Here is a 20,401-nt window from a genome sequence, read left to right on the forward strand (position 1 = left end):
ATGGTAGAAACAGGAATGGGACAGAGGTCCCCTTTTGCCAAACAACTTTTGTACAGAGTCTCCCTATGGTCAATATAATATATACCGAAAGATTATAAATAATATATTATTTATGTTAGCATTCCTATTATCATATGTGAAAAACGAATTCTCTTGAGAGATCTTTCTCACCAGCAACAATTCAGCATTGGAGTCCTTCAGTTTGTCAATGTACTCAGTGGCCAAAGCGGTTAATGCAGTACCAGAAGTTAAAGGTAACGTGACCAGGGAAGCCAGGGTCGGTTCTGCAGACATCTCGTAGTCCGCCGGACACGGGTACAACTTCTCTAGTGTTGAAATTTCCACGTTGCCTGTACAAGAATAAGTGTTGTTATAATACTTTGCATATCTAGTAAACCTTTTTCCCAACCTTTTTTTGTGTCATGTCCCACTTGAACATTTCTAAAATTTTTATGCCCCCATACATAATTTTTCCCGACAAAGTTTACTTGACGACTCTAATCGCCCTGTTGATATTTTGGTAACGTCAAACGAAATTTTACCTAATAAATATTTAATACACTTTTATTGTTAAATTTGGCACCGATATCTACTCATAGCATTGCAATGGCTCGAAGGAAGAGGGTTAAAATCGCTTCGAGTCCATTTTAAATTGCCCCCCCCCCCCTTAACTATTAAATTGCCCCCCTGTGGGGCGTAGGCCCACGTTGGGAAACACCGTAGTAATATTACAATTTGCCCCTTACACTTAGAAATGGGGCTTTTCAAAAAAGTACCCAAAAACAATAAACAAAGGTTGGCAACACTGATAACTCCCCACCATATTGCAAGTGTTCATGGCGACAGTAGCTAATTCCAAACAAGTGAACAGTCTGTTCGTTTGCCTTTCTAACATTAAAAACAAATTGGTCGACAGACGGGCCTGATGAAAAGTGGTAACCGTCGCTTAAACTTCTAATATAGCCTCTTGGAAAATCCTCGACAGGGAGGGAGATCAATTTTTAAACTGTTTCACCAAGATTTACTTTTTGAAAAGTACGTTTTAAATCTAATATTCTAATATATGGACTTGTTGATTCACCCGTTTTATTACTAGATATATCTCTATATTTAGAATTAAAAGAATTTTTCATCGTGCCTCCCACCAAATTGTTTATAATTACTCCTCTCCATCCAAAGGTTGCCTGCAAGAGATCGCTCTTAGCGATAAGGTCGCCCATTGTTCTCTCATTGTGATTATTTCTTGTAATTGTTTATATTTATAATAAGTTTACTATTGTAATCTTTTGGAGGAAACAATGAAGAATATCTATCTATATATGTTCTGAGAGTAATAAAGTACTTATTTCCTCACTAACCAAAATCAATGTACTCCAGCAGGTATTTATTCTGTTTGACGTTGGTCCGCTTGCAGAGGGCGCGGTAGTACAGCCCGTCCGTGTACTGTCCGATCACCGTCTGGCCCTGGCGAGGCGGCTCCGTCAGTGGACTTGCTGTTAACAATGAGTAATAAGATTTTATTAATTACTATATTAATAAATTATATGTATTTAATATTTTTGTACAATATATCTTATACATGGATATCAAGAATAAGCAAGCTGAAGTGGCAATGGGCTCGTCACATAGCTCGAAGAACCGACAACCGATGAGGAAGAAAGGTTCCTGAGTGGCGATCACGTACAGGTAAATACAGTGTAGGATGACCCTCCACCAGAGGGGGACCTACCACCCAGATACCCACTTCTACTTGTTCTGCTTTAATCAAAGATTGTCTGTAAAAGATTACAACTTAGCATTAGGATAGCCTTTTGTACCTTTATGTATATATTTTGACCTGTATGTATTTTTCGCTACTATATTTCATTTGAACTGTTTAATTGTTATTGTATATGTTTATTTATGTTTCTGGTACAATAAAGAGCTAAATAAATAAATATTAAATTTAAAAGTTATGTTCATTTTTTAATAAGGGGACAGATTCTGGGGACCATTTTCCATGTCTATACGTGGCCTATTCTATGCCGGGAACACACGGCCAAAAAAAAATATAATAATAATAAATTATTATAAATCTTCTATGGGAAAAATATGAAAGTGTTTTCTTTTAAATAAAAAAAAATCCAAATCAATTTATAAATGACAAAATTCAGAGATCAATTAACATAAAAAAATACAATGGGATTGAAAACCTACTTTTTAAAGTCGGTTGAAATGTTTATCTAAATAAATAAATAAACTCAAAAATTATAACACTAATTTATATAGCTATCAATTGTAATTTATTACTTATTATTTATATCACATTAATGATAAATACACTTTACATAAAAATCCTTTTCTCAAACATGCTTGGAAATGTGAGCATTATTTTGACAGTCTTCTTCGAGATAAATCAAAATTGCCGTACTGGCCAAATACATGTGGGCAGCGGCCGGTAAAAGTTGTATGAAAATCCATATCTGACGTATTTTGCAGCCAGATAAATTACAATGTAATATCTGTCCTGTAATTTAAAAATGGAATAACCTTTTACTTCGAAACATGACTACCAAGAAGGTAACTAATACAAGGTATTATTTAAATTTCGAACTGACTTGCAAATAGACAGCTGTTTATTGAAAAAAAAAAAAAAAAAATGAACATTATGGCGCGTGAAAAATTATTATTGTTCGTTATTCGTCATTGAATTTAAAAAGTAATATTGTGTTTTTGATTTCCGCGCATTGTCTGAGAAAAGTACTTATACAAGCCTTGGCCACAACTAGGTATTGATGAACTCACGTATGTGTGCCTCGGCTACGCCTCGACCTACATTTGCACGTTCATTCATCAATACCTCAGTTGCTGGCCGCTGCAGTAATATACTATATTATTATTAAAAAACGGCCTTTTTCAAGCAGAAACACTTGTGACCTTTCCATGACATATTGCCGTGCTCACCCTATTTTAAAAATTCGCTGCTAACTCCTATTAGAAATTTAAAATATTCTTTGTAGCGATGTTTTTTTTATCTCCTCAGAATATGAAGTATATTATGCAAAGGAGAGAAAGAGATACAAACTACTTAGCCACTTTCTCTTTCTGGTTCTCAAAGGTGACTGGAGGAGATTCCTTCAAGGGATAAGTCCACCAGTTTACCTTGTCATTTTATTATAACGTGATATCTATATTAAATTTAAACATACAATATACTTACACAATTGTATCGTTGTGTTTGTAAATTGTCTTGCTTATTTCCTATATTGTATAATGCAAATAAAGTATACTCATTCATTCATACAATAAAGTTCATACAACAAAACTCACCGTTGGCGGCCGCCACCACAACGTTAGCTAACAGATCGTCGAAGCACCGCACCGCGGTCGGGTCGGCCGGTCGTACAAACACGCGATCACACGCCGTCATATCCACCAGTAGCACCTTGCTGTTGTTCGCCACAGGAGGCCGGACCACCTCGGGGATTGGGGCTTTTTGCACTATCAGGTAACAGATAAACAAATATTTAAAAACGCTTCATCAGGAAATCTTAAATTATAATAATAATAATAATAATACTTTATTATGCAGACTACAATGCGGTCCAATTTTGTTAGTAACAATTTTCTTACAAACTATGTTAGTAAAAAAAAAATAAAAACAAATTGATTTAATTAAGCATTTCACCCAGATGTGACCCAGCCGACTAGATCAGCATCTGAATGAAATGCCCAATTATAGGCGAGTTATATTTCTCGCCTATTATATATAGGTTAAATTTTTATAAAAGATATATTTTCTATCCGACAAACTTATCTATACTTATAATAAATCTGTAGAGAGGTCAATTCTGTACATGAAATATATTTCCAAAATAACTATCAGGGGGTGATTAGTGATCGATACTGATGCCAAAAATGCAATCAGTAAAATTTTTGTCTGTCTATCTGTATGTTCGTTATAGAAACAAAAAATACTCGACAGATTTTAACGAAACTTGGTCCAATTATTCTTCATACTCCTGGGCAGGTTATAGTATACTTTTCATCACGCTACGGTCAATAGGAGCAGAGCAGTAAAGACAAATGTTAAAAATGTCCACCCGTGCAACGCCGGGACGGGCCGCTAGTCCAATATATATTTTTTTTTTACACCACTGAGGTGGCAAACAAGCCTACACTACACAGCCCACCTGATTGTAAGCAGTTTAATATATAAAAAAGCATGTCAATATAATTGTTCAAGCTTATCGCCAAAACAGTTCAATCAATTCTATAAATTGCCAATTTGTCTGCTCCAACTTGAAAAATAGAATACTAATGATGATAAGAAAAAAATTGGACTCGGTAGGGGGCCTAGATGTTGTTAAATTAAACTTACCAGTGGCAGGATATTCAATATCGGGCACCCAGCGGAACACCTCGCCCTCGCCGACCGCCATGTTAGTATCGATATTCTGGATGAGCACTTTGAATCCGTCGTTAAATTTGGACAGAATCTTGCACGATAAGTTCTCACCCACCTGTGTCGAGTTAATACAATTTTATTAATATACCATTTTCCTAATTTGCCGTTTGGTTCAAATAGAATCATAGAGTCACGCCTTCCTTTCTCGTCGCTGTCGTAAGAGGTGACTAATTGAACTAAATACTCGAAAGATGGACGATAGGATCCCTCTTGAAACATCACCAATTCATAACTGCGGTTGCCATTCCGCCCGCCGAGTGTGGCAACTATTGGCAACTATTTGTACTATGGATATTACAAAATTCATATTATACACAGAAAATAACAAGACTACCACAAAAAAAAATTGTCAATTGTTAAAAAAAAACAACACCTATTGCTGTTCGACAGCCAATGGCTTCAAAGTAATTGAAAACATGTCAAAATTACGAGTAGTTTTACAGTAAATACCGACCACTTTTGGATGTTACAAGGTAGACGGGCGTTTTTAGTAGAAAATTTAGCAGAAATAAATTTATTGTACAAATCAGATTTCTGTTAAAAAAAACTATTTAATTCTCTCTAACAGTAATTTTTTATTCAAAGTAATTTATTCGCCTAATAAACCTATCAAATTGCCTATGAACCTTCGAAAATATATGGTGAAGAAGCAGTCTGGTATTTTTGGGCATGGCCATGGGCAGCCATATCAATACTTTTTGCCTTGCAATTGTTTAACAATAATTTACACAGTAAGTTATACAAAATGCTCAAACTCAACTAAATAGTAGGACACTGACCTTGACATTGGCACTGAGCAGGCAAGCGAACTCCGGCATGCCGTCGTAGCCGGGCGGCAGCCGCTTGCAGCCGTCGGTCGCCTGCAGCGCCACCACGCGGCACGAGTCGAGCAACGCAGCGCGGTCGGTGGCCAGCAGGCGGGCGCGGTACCAACCGCCATCGTCCGGGCTCAAGTAAGAGAACGTCTCGCCCAGTGATGGACTATACAATACAACATGTTACTGGTCACTAGCTGTTCAAACTTCATTGAACAAGGGGGAAGATATTCTTAGTTAGAGGTTGCTATCAATATACCCTATCAGGTCGACCTCCACGCAGTTCCCCTTGGAAACTATCATGACTAATTTATCGTTGAATTCGTCATGAGGGACCAACTTAGCTGCTTTTTCATTTTCACTAATCATTCCTCACTGGTGAACCGCCAGTGTATACCGATAGCACAAGCGGGGTCATCATTCCATTATCATCCATTTAAAAATAACAAAAAACAGAGTATACTGTTTCGCCAATGATACCCCCCCCCCCCATTTCTGAGGACTCAGGTGTTATTCCTCTGTACGATATATGCTTGTTATTCTTTCACATAAAAACTACTAAATGTATTTGAATAAAATTTGGTACACAGATAGGTTATATCCTAACTTAGCATATAGGATATTTAATGTACCATGTTTCTACGGGCAAACCCCTGAGATACAGTTAGTAATACTCACGTAAACGCAACGGTGTCCGCCTCGCACTCAAGGATGTAATCTTCACAGAGTTTCATGTACTGGTCGTTGTACGACTCGTGCATGGAGAGACAGACAAAACCAGGCCGCTTGGTGGCGCAGTCAGCAGCCGCACCCTCCACGGAGAGGAGGAAGGTGTCACCGATTGAGAGCTGCTCTATCAGGTAACTGGGGAGAGGAGAAAGAGAATTGATCTTGAGAAAGATATTAAGATTCTTATACCATTTGAAAAATGGAGAAGAAGGAGAAAATCAGAATTGAGATAATTATGAAGTTGAATCCCCGCCCATTGTTAGCAATCTACCTCTAATTCTATCAGGACGAACTTCACGCGATCCACCCTGGAAACCATCATAGTTAATTCCTGATGACTTCATAATGACGAGCTAACCGAGCTGTTTTCAGTTTTTTATTTACCAAATTTTGAATTAACTAAGTCCAAGGTACAGTATAAAGTATGTACTTACATATTTTTTTTATACAACTTAGAATGGCAAACATGCTGACGGTCCACCTGATGGAAAATGGTAACCGTCGCCTATAGACATTAGCAATACCATGGACATAACAGAGTACACTGTTTCGCCCATGATACCCCCCATACGTTGCCATTCCTGAGGACTCAGGTGTTATTCCTCTGTACCTTGAAAATTCACGCCATATCTACACGCGGGGTCTAAGTGAACCAGGTTTGTCCTTTACCCTTCTTTTATCCAACAGCTATTTTATGATATTTCATAGTATTTCACTATAAAATATTATTATTTCTTTATATTACGACATAATATACTAGATAATAGATGACAAGATTTTATATAAAAAAAAAAGAAATTTTTTAAATTTTGTGTAAAAATTTTCACTGGTTTTCAGGTTAGACAATTATTCCCTATATATTATAATATTTTAATTAGTTTTTGCCGACCTGTCCTTTACACCCTGTATTTGCCCGTAAGCGCGTCGCTTTAAGTCCCAATTGTGAATATAAAAAAAGATAACTTACTTTTTAGGCACCAACGGTTTTTTGCCAGGCGTGACGTCGGTCAAACTACCAGGCGCTTTGGTTGGCTCCTTCGGATTCTTAGTCTGTGGCACATTACTGGTCGTATTCTTGACCAGGTTGGTGGGTTCTTGTGTTTTCGGTGATTCAACCTCTTTCGCTTTCAACTGGACGTTGGAGTGGCTTTTCGGCGAGTTCGGTGCATTCTTTGGCGATGGGGCGAGCTTGACATCTTTGGACTCTGGTTTGGTAACTAAAATGTAAAATAAATTATTAAGACGCTGTCTATCAAATCTGGATTTGTCCCACTACTGGGTTGTGCCATAAGGAACTTTTTTCACACTATGGGAAATGACAGAGTAGAGGAAATTGTTAGCTATAGATATTATCAGTCAGCTTGCTAGCAATATACATCATGATGTCGATCGTCACACTGTCCAAAGCCAAATTTAGCATTATATTCGTCAAGATGGGCTAACCGACCTGCCTTTTCATTTTCACCTATCCTTTCTCACTGGTGCCCTGCCAGCGTACTCTCTTAACGCAGGTTGGGTTACTATTCCATTATCATCCATTAAAAAAACACTAGATTACATCTATGAGGTCACTGTGAGACTTTCACAGAAAAACAGCACTGTTTGAATTATGCTGAGTTCGGACCATGTAACTAATTGTTACACATTATTGTCCGGACTTGACGCCATGAATTTTTTTGCAGGTAAATAGTACCTACATACCTGCTTCTTTATTATCAACATTTATAGTATATTTAAATACGTGTAAGCAACACGAAAGTTTAAAATTAACTAATAAAAATGATTTATTTTTATTTTAAATACACAATCGGGTCGTGATAAAAAAAAAAAAGACTTCGCGAGCTGCCAGACGAAGACGCCGCTCACCTGTCACTGACAGTCCTGTCGTGACCACGACGTGGTGTAATCCACGTCGAAACATCGACAATAAAGCAGGTATGTCGGTACTATATATAAAGGAAAAAAATGTGTATACAACAATGATACTCACACGCCCCCTTGTCCCAGTTTTCGTCTTCTTGCGAATTCTGCTTCTGCGGCCGCCTGTCGTTGCTCGCTCTGTTTCTGTTGTAATTGTTCGTGTTATTGTAGCGTCCGCCGCCGCCAGTGTTGCCGCGGTTGTTGTTCTGATTGCTATTGCGTGCCGTTTGCCTGGACATATTCTGGCCGGGCGGGTTGAATACCTACAAACAAAAAAAACATAAACGATATATTACTCGTGAGTATGTGTTAAAATTAGGGGAAAAATGTAACCAAACTGTACTGGAATCAATATCAATAGGAGCGGCCAGTAACTACGTGCGAGCACGTCGACGGCACTTATTCGATGTTCCATTACGAAGAACAGAGTTCGCTAAGCAGGCTCCCTGTTACGGCTTTGTGTCGTGCATCTCGCTCACACATTCCAGCGCGTTGTCTGTGACAGCTGCCACCGTTTATAGTTTTAATTGTCAGTACAATTACGATCGTCCTACTGTATAGCCACCCAGGCAAAATTAAGTATCTTACTGCCCATTTGGACCTTCATCGTCGGATATCATCATAAATCATCATTATTCATCGGCCCGTCTTGCTACAAGAACCTACGTGTTGCCGAGTAACCAGTACCAGTTCATGCAGATCAAAGGAATACTTTGCGCCTGGACAGCATAACATTATTACGAAGAGGACGGTCATCATCAATAAATCAGTACTCATCATCATCAATAAATAATCAAGTTCAAGCAAAGTCAATACATATAAAGGACTGATACCAATACGTGAGCTAAGTAACAGAGTGTACAGTGAGTTTGTTCCAATTGCCTACTACCCACCCGTATCCATTTTATCACTAAGATTTGAATAAATTACTTTATTTCCTTACTTTAAATAAGTGAATTCCAACTACTTTCTTTAATTATTTAATATTTTTAGACAAGTTATCATTACCTACCCTACACTTTTAGGTTTAATAGATTTCTTTACTCAACGATACGATTGTCATTATATACATTATATATATAATTCAGTATCTCATTTTAAGTAAATCTTTCATCGTAATTTAAGTAAATATCGTAATATAACTATTTCATTGAATATTTTTAATATCATAATAATTCTTCAGTGTCATTAGTGTTTGGAGTTGCCTCGTATGTATTAAAATTCGAATAGGCAATCTATACTTAATACCTATTTGTGTTTAACAGTTTTGCTAATTCCAGCAGTGTTACATCGGAGAAATCGTTGAGCTAGCGGAGCGTACTAGGTGCCCGGGCGCATAATTCGTGCCCTGTCACGACCCGCATTTGCTGACTTTATAAAATATAAGTATACCGTCTTACTTAAATTTATTTCTTTCGATTTGTGCCTATACCACTTAACTATTTCTAATATAAACATAGTGATTTGAACTTGAAATTTGCTTTAGATTTTACCTAAAATAATACAAAATGGATTTAAAATCTTTAATTAAAAAGCGTGGTAGTTACAAAGCTAGACTTACGCAATTCTCTTCATATCTAAATGTAAATCAATCATGTGAATCACTTTCTAGTTTACAAATTAATGAGCTCAACATAAGATTATCAAAAATTGAGGAACTTTATTCAGATTTTGATTGTACGCAAATTGAAATAGAAAATTTATCTGAAATTCCAGACGATCAGTACAAAGAACGCGAAACATTCGAAACTCAGTACTTCGGCGTGATAGCTGCCGCTCGAGATATGTTGACGCGGTCAGCGCCTGCGAGTGCTGAAACGGACTCAGGTTCGGTTGCTGGTTCTGCATCTAAAGGTTGGCCAAAATTGAAATTGCCTTCTATCAGTATACCGAGCTACTCGGGCCAGTATCTCAATTGGTTGGAATTCCACGACACTTACTCCACTCTCATACATTCAGATAATTCAATTCCTAAAATTAATAAATTTCACTATTTGCGCGCTGCACTTAAAGATAGCGCCGCATTAATCATTAGTTCACTTGATTTCTCAGCTGAAAATTATGATGTTGCATGGCAGCTTCTATGCGAACGGTATAACAATAAAAGACTTTTAATCAATAATCATATTCATGCTATTTTTGCTATTGAGTCTATACAAAGAGAGTCGGCTAAGGCATTGCGCAACATTATAGACACTGTCAATAAAAATCTGAGAGCTCTCAAAACACTTAAATTACCCACTGACCACTGGGACATATTAATTATACATATAGTCTCGAGTAAACTCGATATCATTACAACTCGCGAATGGGAAACGTATCGTTATAATCTTAAAGATATTCCATCGCTTTTAGATTTCAATACCTTTTTAAAAAATCGTGCAGATCTATTGGAAACAATGGACGAGTCACAAAACCGTAGGCACAGTGATACTACACATACACGTCACAAATCTTTTATAGCGAACTCACACTCTCCACCCACTCGAACATACACATGTCCCTTATGTAAACACAACCATGCTATTTATCAATGTCCAAAATTTAAATCGTTGCCAGTTGAAATAAGAATACAAAAGGCAAAATCATTAAAATTATGTATTAACTGTTTGCGTCAAGGACACAATGAAACCAAATGCAAACTAGGTCACTGCAAACTTTGTCTTAACTCTCATAATACTTTACTTCATGTCAATCATTCATCACTTACACCACAGTCATCTACTATTCCAACTTCAACAAGTAGCAGTGTCGTCTTGACTAATTCACATCAGAATAACACAAAACAGAAAACAAAACCAATTGATGACACATCGTCAAAATCTTTAACTACACATAGTGATATAGTCCTTTCCTCTGTCGATAACACGCAAAATGTTGTATTATTATCCACAGTCACGATTGACGTTGAAGACAGCAATGGTCACAAACACAAAATACGCGCTTTGCTAGATAATGGAAGTACTTCAAGCTTCATTACTAATAATTTACTTTCCAAACTCTCATTATCAACCTGTTCAACGTCGACATTAGAGTTGAAGGGTTGAATCAACAATCTTCACATATTCTCAAACGCTGTGATGTCATTATATCATCACTAGCAAACACATATACAAATAAGATTAATTGCTTTGTTGTGCCACGCATTACACAACAGTTGCCAATTACACAAATAGATTACACATTAATAAACATACCTTCACACATTACATTAGCTGATCCATCATTTCATACTCCTTCTCAAATCGACATGTTACTAGGAGCAGACATTTTCTGGAACGTCTTATGTTCCGGTACCATTCCATTAGGTAGAAACAAACCAACTCTTAGAGAAACAAAACTAGGCTGGTTAGTATCTGGCACTATACAAACAAATTCATTTAAATCAAACGTTAATCAGCAATCATATCATACAGTCCACTCTCATTTTACTAATACTATCGATGACGAATGTTTACAAAATCATCTTACTAAGTTCTTCGAACTCGAAAATGTACCGACACACGCTGCAATAACTAAAGAAGAACAAAGGTGTGAACAAATCTTTATACAAACAACCTGTCGTCAATCAGATGGCCGTTTCATTGTAAATATTCCATTAAAATCAACACCAGACGCTTTAGGTGATTCTTACAATCAAGCATTATCCAGATTCTTATCTTTAGAACGCAGGTTCCAACGTGATACAAATTTCAAAGCTTTATACACAGATTTCATGAGAGAGTACATTGAGTTAGGACATATGTCAGAAAACACAAATCCACAGGAAGATACACAATCATATATTTTGCCACATCATGGAGTAATGCGTGAAACAAGCTCTACTACCAAGTTACGGGTCGTGTTCAATGCATCTGCAGTCACGACATCTGGCGTATCCTTTAATGACATTCAGCTAGTGGGTCCAACAGTACAAGATGACCTCATAAGCATTTTAATTAGATTTCGTCAGCATAAATATGTTGTCACTGCAGATGTTGAAAAGATGTACCGTATGATAAATGTTAATGAAAATCAACGTATCTTACAACAAATATTATGGCGGTTTGAACCGACAGATAAGTTAAAACAATATAAACTCAATACAGTAACATACGGCACAGCTTCAGCACCTTACTTGGCGACGAGATGCATTAAGCAATTGGCAAATGAATGCTTAGAAGAGTCTGTAGCTGTAATTATTAATCACGATTTCTACGTTGATGACTTGATTACAGGCGCAGACTCACAAACTCAACTCGTGAACAACTGTAGAAGTGTAAAACAACAATTAGGAAATAGTCAGTTTCATCTACGAAAGTGGAATTCTAATAATCCACAAATCGTTAATCAAATCGTTGGCGAAAATGGCCGTGACTCATTGCTCAACATCATAAAAAATGAGTCTTCCAAAACGTTAGGATTGCTTTGGAATTATAAAGAAGACATACTGATGTTTTCATTTAACACAATGCAACATAAAGAAATAACTAAACGTGAAATTCTTTCTATTATCTCACAAATCTTCGACCCATTGGGGTTAATTAATCCATGTGTGTTAGAAGCTAAAATAGTACTACAACAATTATGGGCATCTAAATTATCGTGGGACGAAAACGTCCCTGACAAATTAAAATCAACGTGGCTTAAAATAATGAGTAATTTGTCATATTTGTCTGATATCAAAATACCACGGCACATTATATGTAACGACCCAGAGGTAATCGAATTACATGCCTTTAGCGATGCCTCTGTGCATGCATATAGTGCATGTATTTATCTTAGATCCATTGCTCAAAATAAAATCATCTCTGTTCATTTGTTGACAGCAAAAAGCAGAGTATCACCTATAAAACCGATGACCATCCCCCGCTTAGAGCTGTGTGGCGCTTTCCTTTCTGCCCGATTGACAGAGAAAGTTAAATCTTCACTAAGATTGCAAATATCTAGCTGTACATATTGGTGTGACTCAACAATTGTTTTAAGTTGGCTTAAAATTACCAAAAATCAGTTACTCAAATCTTTTGTCAATAACAGAGTAAGCGAAATTTTAGAAACTTCTAACACATCAGAATGGCGTTATATACCCACAAATTTAAATCCTGCTGATATAGGGTCACGCGGTTTAAATGCAAAACAGTTAAAAAATTGCAAGTTGTGGTGGTCAGGACCATCTTTTCTTCTTCATCAAGATAAATCCACATGGCCAACACAACCTACACAAATACATGAACACGACTTACCTGAAACCAAGGTTCAGTGTCACGTTAACGCGTCATTGTCACAATTTTCTTCGTTCATAGAACGATTTTCTGATTTCAGCAAGTTACAGCGTGCTTCAGCATACATTTTGAGATTCATCTATAATTGTAGACATCCTTACACAAAACGAATAGGCTATTTACAGATACACGAGCTTCAGAATGCTCACAATATGTTGTGTAAAATCGCACAGGCTGAATCTTTCAAACCCGAATACAATTTGTTAAGTAAGAATAAATTATTGCCATATAAAAACAAATTCTTATATTTGAACCCATTTTTACATTCAGACGGTTTAATTCGCGTTGGAGGCAGACTATCTAACTCATACTATGATTATGATACAAAACATCCGATTATGATGCATGCTTCTCATTATATTACACAATTAATATTTCGTTATTATCACAAAATACTAATTCACGGAGGTCCTCAACTACTCACAGCAAGCACACGTCATAAATACTGGACAATAGGAGCACGTAATCTCTCCAGAAAAATTGTACACAACTGTGTCAAATGTTGTCGATTTTCGGGTAAAAGTATTCAACCAATTATGGGAAATTTACCTAAACAGCGTCTACACGCTGACTATCCATTCATTAATACAGCAGTTGACTACGCCGGGCCAGTCATGATAGTGAGTCGAAGTGGCAGAGGGTGCAAATTAATTAAATCATATATGTGTATATTTGTATGTTTGGCAATCAAAGCAGTACATATAGAACTGGTAACCGACCTGTCTAAGGATGCATTTATTTCTGCTTTAAATCGTTTCATTTCTCGCAGGGGTAAACCCGTCAACATTTTCTCAGATAATGGAAAATGTTTCATAGGCGCAAGTAATGAATTAGATAAATTTTTAAAATATAATTCGGATGATATTAGTTCTTACTTTGCTAATACAATGATTAACTTTAAGTTTAGTCCAGCATATAGCCCTCATTTCAATGGGTTGGCTGAAAGCGCCGTCAAGGCTGTTAAACATCACTTAAAAAGAGTAGTTTCCTTTGCACATTTAACATATGAGGAAATGAATGCATTATTAATACAAATTGAGGCGATTTTAAACTCTAGACCTCTCACTCCTATTTCATGTGATCCCTCAGACCTAGAAGCGCTTACCCCTTCCCATTTCCTTATTGGACGTGCACTCACTCTGTTACCTTCTCCACAAACCACAGTCACTGATTATGCCAAGATCTGCACGCTCTCACGTTACATGAGAATACAAGTGCTGAAGGCTCATTTTTGGAATAGATTTTATAAAGAATATATTTCAGAACTCCAGACCAGACACAAATGGAAGCAAACTAACGGACAACTTCAAATCGGCGAAATGGTGCTAATTAAAGATGACCGTTTGCCGCCAAGTCGCTGGTTGCTCGGGCGAGTGACCACTCTTTATCCTGGGTCAGATGGCATCACCCGTGTTGCTGACGTGCGAACCGCAACAGGAACTCTTCGACGCGCATTCAACAGACTGTGTCCACTGCCAATATTAATACACCCGGAGGTAGCAGACCAAGATCTTCCGCAGTCTTCGTGTGCTGATGGAGGACAACCTTGACTTTGCTGGGGCGGAAATATGTTACGGCTTTGTGTCGTGCATCTCGCTCACACATTCCAGCGCGTTGTCTGTGACAGCTGCCACCGTTTATAGTTTTAATTGTCAGTACAATTACGATCGTCCTACTGTATAGCCACCCAGGCAAAATTAAGTATCTTACTGCCCACTCCCCTATCTCTTGCATTGAAACTACTCAATGATATTTTTAGCCAGTATCCGCAATTGGATGTATTTGCCTCCAACTTGCTGGAGTTTCGTCGAGTGACCACAGAGTATCTGTGTTCACACGTTTTTCCAGTTAAATCTTTTTTATATTATTTTGGTTATTTTCGTGTAATATTCCTTTTTATATGTTATTGTACTCATGCTTTCCTGGGTGAGCGTATTGAAGGACTGTAAGGCTCACCCAGTGGATGTAATAAATAAATAATATAATGCAATTAATTTAATTTTGTCTAATTTGTTTAAAAATTGTCCCAATATTGTACACCGCTGTACCCGCTGACTTTGATGCTCCTTTCCACTTTGGGTGTTGCTGGAAGAGAACTCTATTAGAGTTAAGCTCGCCTTTGTACATTTGATTACCTCTGGTGTCTTATAACTGGTGTGTACAATAAAGAATTAAAAATAATAACAATTATCTAAGATATTTTTTTTTATAGACGGTAATGGAATGGTAACCCCGTTTGCGCTATCGGTAGCCAGCGTATCCCGTTAGCGTAGGCGGGGTTACCATACCATTCTCACCCATCAAAAAAAAAAAATAAACGGGATACGCTGGCGAAGCACCAGTGAAGGGTGATAGATAAGAATGAAAACAGGCCAGTTAGCCCATCGTGATGAATTCATCAGGAATTAACCATGATAGTTTCCAGGGGGAACCGCGAGGAGGTCGACCTGGTTGGGTATATTGCTGACAATGAGATTCTCATTCTCCATTACTAACAATCTCTTTCCCCTCCTTTGCCAGTAGTTGCCACGCTTGGCAGGCGGATCGGCAACCGTAGTCAGGGCTTTAAAGATGGTTTAAGAGGGACGCTACTGCCCATTCTACGCCCTCCCTTAGTCGCATCCTACGACACCCACGGGAAAGGAAGTGGTGGCCTATTCTATGCCGGGACCACACGGCTATAAGATACTATGATCTGTATAAACTAACACTGCAATTAAAAGCTTGATATTTACCCTGTTCTGGTTGTCGGTGGCCGGTTCCTCTGCAGCCTGCTTATGCTGTGGTTCCCTCTTAGTGCTCTTGGCGGGCGAGTATGGACGGCGCAGTGGCATGACCGCAGGAATACTGTAGTATATATATTTATTTATTGTACTTATAAAAAAACCGACTGATTGTAAAACTTGTTAACAAATGTGGGCTTATCTCCAAAAGAGATCTCGAGTCAAACCCATGGAGTAAGAGAAAAACTATACAACTATGGTTAAACCCTTAATATTTACTCATAAAAATGCCTTATAAACCTATTTTAGCTATTGAAGTGGTAAACGTCGCCTATAGACATGAACAGTACCATGGACATAACAGAGTATACTGTTTCACCCATGATACCTCCCATGCGTTGCCATTCCTGAAAACTCAGATGTTATTCCTCTGTACCCTATAAATTCACTGCTACATCTGCCACCCTTCAAACCGAAACACAGCCATGCAAACACAACTGCTTCACGATAGAAACACGAATGTGACAGAGGTACCCAAGCAATCGACTTTTGTACAAAGCCTGGCTATGTGACCAGCCCATTGCCACTTTTGATTGCTCATCCTTCAAATAGTTACACTACTAAATAAAATTTACTAATTGTTAAAATATATTTATGGAACGTTCTAAATAAATATAAACATATAAAAATATTTGTTTCAAATAACTGCTGTTTTTAATGTTTTTTTTTGACGAGTGAAAATGGTATGGTAACCCCGCCTGCGATAACGGGATACGCTGGCGGAGCACCAGTGAAGGGCGATAGATGAGAATGAAAACAGGCCAGTTAGCCCATCATGATGAATTCATCAGGAATTAACCATGAAAGTTTCCAGATGGAACCGCGAGGAGGTCGACCTAGTTGGGTATATTGCTAGCAATAGGATTCTCAATCTCCATTACTAACAATCCCTTTCCACCTGTTTTTATGTTTTATAATGGCAACTCCGCCTATACTATCAGTATACACTGACAGGAGCACCAGCAAGTGATAAAAGATAAGAATGAAGTCAGGACAGATGGCCCATTTTAAGACTTCTAAATGGTGTAACATCTAAAAATGCTCATTAGTTTTCCTACTCCTATTGTAAATATATAAAAAATAACTTGTTTTTATATGTATGTTAAGGGCAGGATCAGTCTATTTAAGCACTTACGCTGGCTGAGCCTCAGTAGAGTTATTGGCATGTTGCCCATCCAGCCTTCCACCGGCCAATCTGAAAGAAACATTATAATTTTGTTACTAGTCGTGTTAAGCGGCTTTGCTCGTGTGAATCAGTTACTCTCTTATTCCTAACAATGTCAAACCTTTTATAAACCTTTATTTTAACTGCTCCCTGCTGAACATAAGCCTTCCCCATAAGGGAAGTTTTGCCAGTTACCGCACTTGGCAAGTGTGGTAACTGGCAAAACTTGGGTACCTCAGTCCCATTCAGGTTTCTACCGTGAAGCAGTTGTGTTTGGATGACTGGGTTTCGGTTTGAAGGATGGGATATGGCGTAAATTTACTGGGTACAGAGGAATAACACCTGAGTCCTCAGGAATGGCAACGCATGGGAGGTATCATGGGCGAAACAGTATACTCTATTATGTCCATGGTACTGCTCGTGTCTATAGGCGACGGTTACCACTTTCCATCAGGTGGGCCGTCAGCTTGTTTACCATTCTAGGTCGTACAAAAAAAAAACACGGGAAAGGAAGGGGTGGCCCATTTTACGCCGGGGCACACGGCGTCCTTAATTAAGTGCGATGAAATCCCTCACCTGGCCAGGTTGTGGCAGACAGCCTTGTGTCGGTCGGACCAGTCCCTGCGCTGGCAGGCGGGCGAGCAGTACGGCGTGACGCCGCAGCGGGCGCAGTACAAGTCGGCCTCCTCGCTGCCGCACGTGACACACGCGCGCGACCTCACGCGCTGAAGCGCGGGAATTTTTAGCTGCGTCCAATTTTTGTGTTCAATTTGGTGTGCGCGAGTATTAAATTTTTACCCCTCATAGAATAGCAAGCAAGCAGACGACCTACAGGATGGTATGCGCAAATATGGATGGTATCCCATGTATTTTTAGCTTATAAACTGTTTTGTGTCTCTTTCTTTTACACTAAATTCCCAAATTAAAAGAACAAAATAGAGTAACATTAAAGTAGATTAAAAAAAAAGGCCGGCAGCACACCTGCAATGCCGTAGGTGTTGTGGGTGACCATGGGCGCGGTAGTCACTTACCATCAGGTGAGACGCATGCTCATTTGCCCCCTGTGTTGTAAAAAAAAAAGAAGATTCGTAAGTTTTAATTTTTATGATAAATAAAGCTAAATAAATAAAGCTCGGATATTGCAATCAACTCTGAGGCACCATCTCCCCAAATCTACGATTTAATGGTTTTGTTGTTGTTTGGGGGAAATAAGTTCAAAAACATACTTTGTCTTTTCACATATATTATATACAGAAGGTAAATATTATATACAAAGGAATATGTAGAAAATAATTAATAAAAACGGAAATTAGAAGTGTAAGAGACAAGCGATCGAGATGGAGAGAATGACAGCAGAAATGAATGTAAGAAGTAAACGTCGCAGTCATGTCTGTACGACCAGTCCGAAGGAAAGAAAGAGGTGAAATATCTATGTACAATTTAATTAACCAACTTGATGAAAAAGAAAGTAATGAAATGGCTATGAGATGAATATTTACAATATTTACAGACGTTATTATAGTAGATACCTATCAAGTATTACGACACACCTTCAACAGCGATCGGATCGGACCACCTAGCATGACGCAAGAAGGTGCGCTACCGAGAAAGACACCTGCGTCCAGTCAGCATTTCAATTCCCGCAGCAAAAATACCCATTTCCTTTATGTTTGATTTGATATAACTTCACTTACGGATCACACATCGATCTGAAGACACTTATTATTGTAATAATTAATTTTAGAATTAAATTTAGTTATATTTATAAAATTGGTTTTTTTTTGGGTCTTCCGCCAGCGACTTCAATAACTGACGACACAGTTTAATTTATTAATTTACGCGCAATTACCTTTAGTTGCCAACTGTTTTATATACCATCATAAATTAAATTCTAATATTTTTTACTTATATCTCTATTAGAAATTTACCAATTGCCAGTATTTGCTACGCTTGGCAAGTGAGTTGACAAACGCAGTTTTGCTTTTGGTAATGTTTTAAGAGAGACGCTGCTACCCATCCCTCGCCTTTTCTTAGTCGCCTCTACGATTCCCCTCGACCATTCAGTTCCCTAGTCGCCTCTTACGACACCCACCAGAAAGAAAGGAAGAGGTACATCGACCTAGACCTTTTAAATAGTCTAGGCGTGTTAAAGCAATAAAGTGATTCAGTCTATTTCAATAGGAATTAAAGAAAAAAACTAAGAGTTTTCTTGACTACAGAAACACGGTCCAAATTAAATATTTTTTTTTTTAATTTTGTCTATCTAACTGTACATTCGTTCCGACATCACGTAAAAACTAGTGCATCTGGGAGGAAAGGGATTGATAGCAATGGAGTTAGACAGCCCCATTGCTAGCAATATGCGCTATTAGGTCCTCCTCCACGTGGTTCCCCCTGGAAACCATCGTGAACAATTCTTGTTGAATTCGTCACGATGGGCTAACTGACCTACTTCATCCTCACCTATCATCCTTTACTGGTGCATTGCGTGTATTCTATTATCATCCATTAAAAAAAAAACTACTGCATCAATTTCGATGCAGTTTTCAAACTTATATACCTGTAGGCGTGACATAAAAATTATAATGTATGTTATATCTTCAAATGCCATCCAGAAGTCGATCATTACATTAGTTTTCCTACTTCTGAAATTGACACGTACGAAATCTACACTAATATTATAAAGAGGAAAGATTTGTATTTTTATGTGTATGTATGTTTGTAATGAATAAACTCAACAACTACTTTGCCAATTTCAAAAATTCTTTCACCATTAGAAAACTACATTCACCCTGAGTAACATAGACTATATTTATTGTTAGAAAATATTAGGGATCCTTACTAAAACTTTAGTAATGTACCTCAAGGTGTAAAAAATGCTATAAAATATCTTGCGTCGCGTGCGCTGCGGAAACTATTGGTGATAGAACAAAAGTATGTTCTACAATATTGGACTTCGTACTTCGCGACACTATATGTCCAACTATTATCCTTATGTCACAATAACCATTTTTTAAAATGTTGTAAAAATATCCTCCCGTACGAAGCAGGAACGGGCCAATAGTTGTGAATAAAAAGCTAGTTGAACCAATAATTTGCCTGAAGCTGCCTCGTTTTTTGGTTTAGTGGTGAAATACGTGCAGCAAAACTGGCGTGAACGAAATGACAGCCGGAGATTGATGACTAACATAAAAGGTGGTGAACTTCTAGTAATAATAGTGGTCAATCTTCGAATGTTGGCAGCCACATACATAGCATTGGTAGCGGAATTAAACAAAATA

At 37.8% G+C, this 20,401-nt stretch overlaps 2 protein-coding genes across 3 annotated transcripts in view; one reads left to right on the forward strand and one right to left on the reverse strand.

Moving 5' to 3' along the window:
• Window positions 1–20,401, reverse strand: part of LOC113520882 (uncharacterized) — a 60,239-nt gene that overhangs the window by 17,680 nt on the left and 22,158 nt on the right. The window contains exons 10-20 of the mRNA XM_052892198.1: window positions 17,697–17,845; window positions 17,091–17,150; window positions 15,908–16,019; window positions 7,982–8,174; window positions 6,959–7,208; window positions 5,941–6,126; window positions 5,227–5,428; window positions 4,361–4,502; window positions 3,310–3,480; window positions 1,359–1,493; window positions 172–350 (exon numbers count right to left, since the gene is read on the reverse strand). Of these exons, the coding sequence (XP_052748158.1) occupies window positions 172–350; window positions 1,359–1,493; window positions 3,310–3,480; window positions 4,361–4,502; window positions 5,227–5,428; window positions 5,941–6,126; window positions 6,959–7,208; window positions 7,982–8,174; window positions 15,908–16,019; window positions 17,091–17,150; window positions 17,697–17,845 (1,779 nt within the window). The remainder of the gene's footprint in view (window positions 1–171; window positions 351–1,358; window positions 1,494–3,309; window positions 3,481–4,360; window positions 4,503–5,226; window positions 5,429–5,940; window positions 6,127–6,958; window positions 7,209–7,981; window positions 8,175–15,907; window positions 16,020–17,090; window positions 17,151–17,696; window positions 17,846–20,401) is intronic.
• On the forward strand, window positions 8,988–14,886 carry LOC128200062 (uncharacterized). Of its 2 annotated transcripts, XM_052892111.1 has the most exons (2): window positions 8,988–9,765; window positions 14,436–14,886. In XM_052892111.1, exons 1-2 carry the CDS (start codon window positions 9,420–9,422, stop codon window positions 14,720–14,722), a joined length of 633 nt encoding a protein of 210 aa, XP_052748071.1. In that variant the 5' UTR covers window positions 8,988–9,419; the 3' UTR covers window positions 14,723–14,886. The 2 variants fall into 2 exon arrangements, with proteins under 2 accessions (XP_052748071.1, XP_052748070.1); XM_052892110.1 differs by lacking the exon at window positions 8,988–9,765 and having other exon boundaries at window positions 10,973–14,886.

Source organism: Galleria mellonella, unplaced genomic scaffold, assembly GCF_026898425.1.
Source record: "Galleria mellonella isolate WM207_F2 unplaced genomic scaffold, CSIRO_AGI_GalMel_v1 utg150, whole genome shotgun sequence".
Taxonomy (NCBI): Eukaryota; Metazoa; Arthropoda; class Insecta; order Lepidoptera; family Pyralidae; genus Galleria; species Galleria mellonella.

Coding starts and splice junctions, on each gene's coding strand:
- LOC128200062 (XM_052892110.1), top strand. CDS start 11,162: ATGTTACTAGGAGCAGACATTTTCTGGAACGTCTTATGTTCCGGTACC.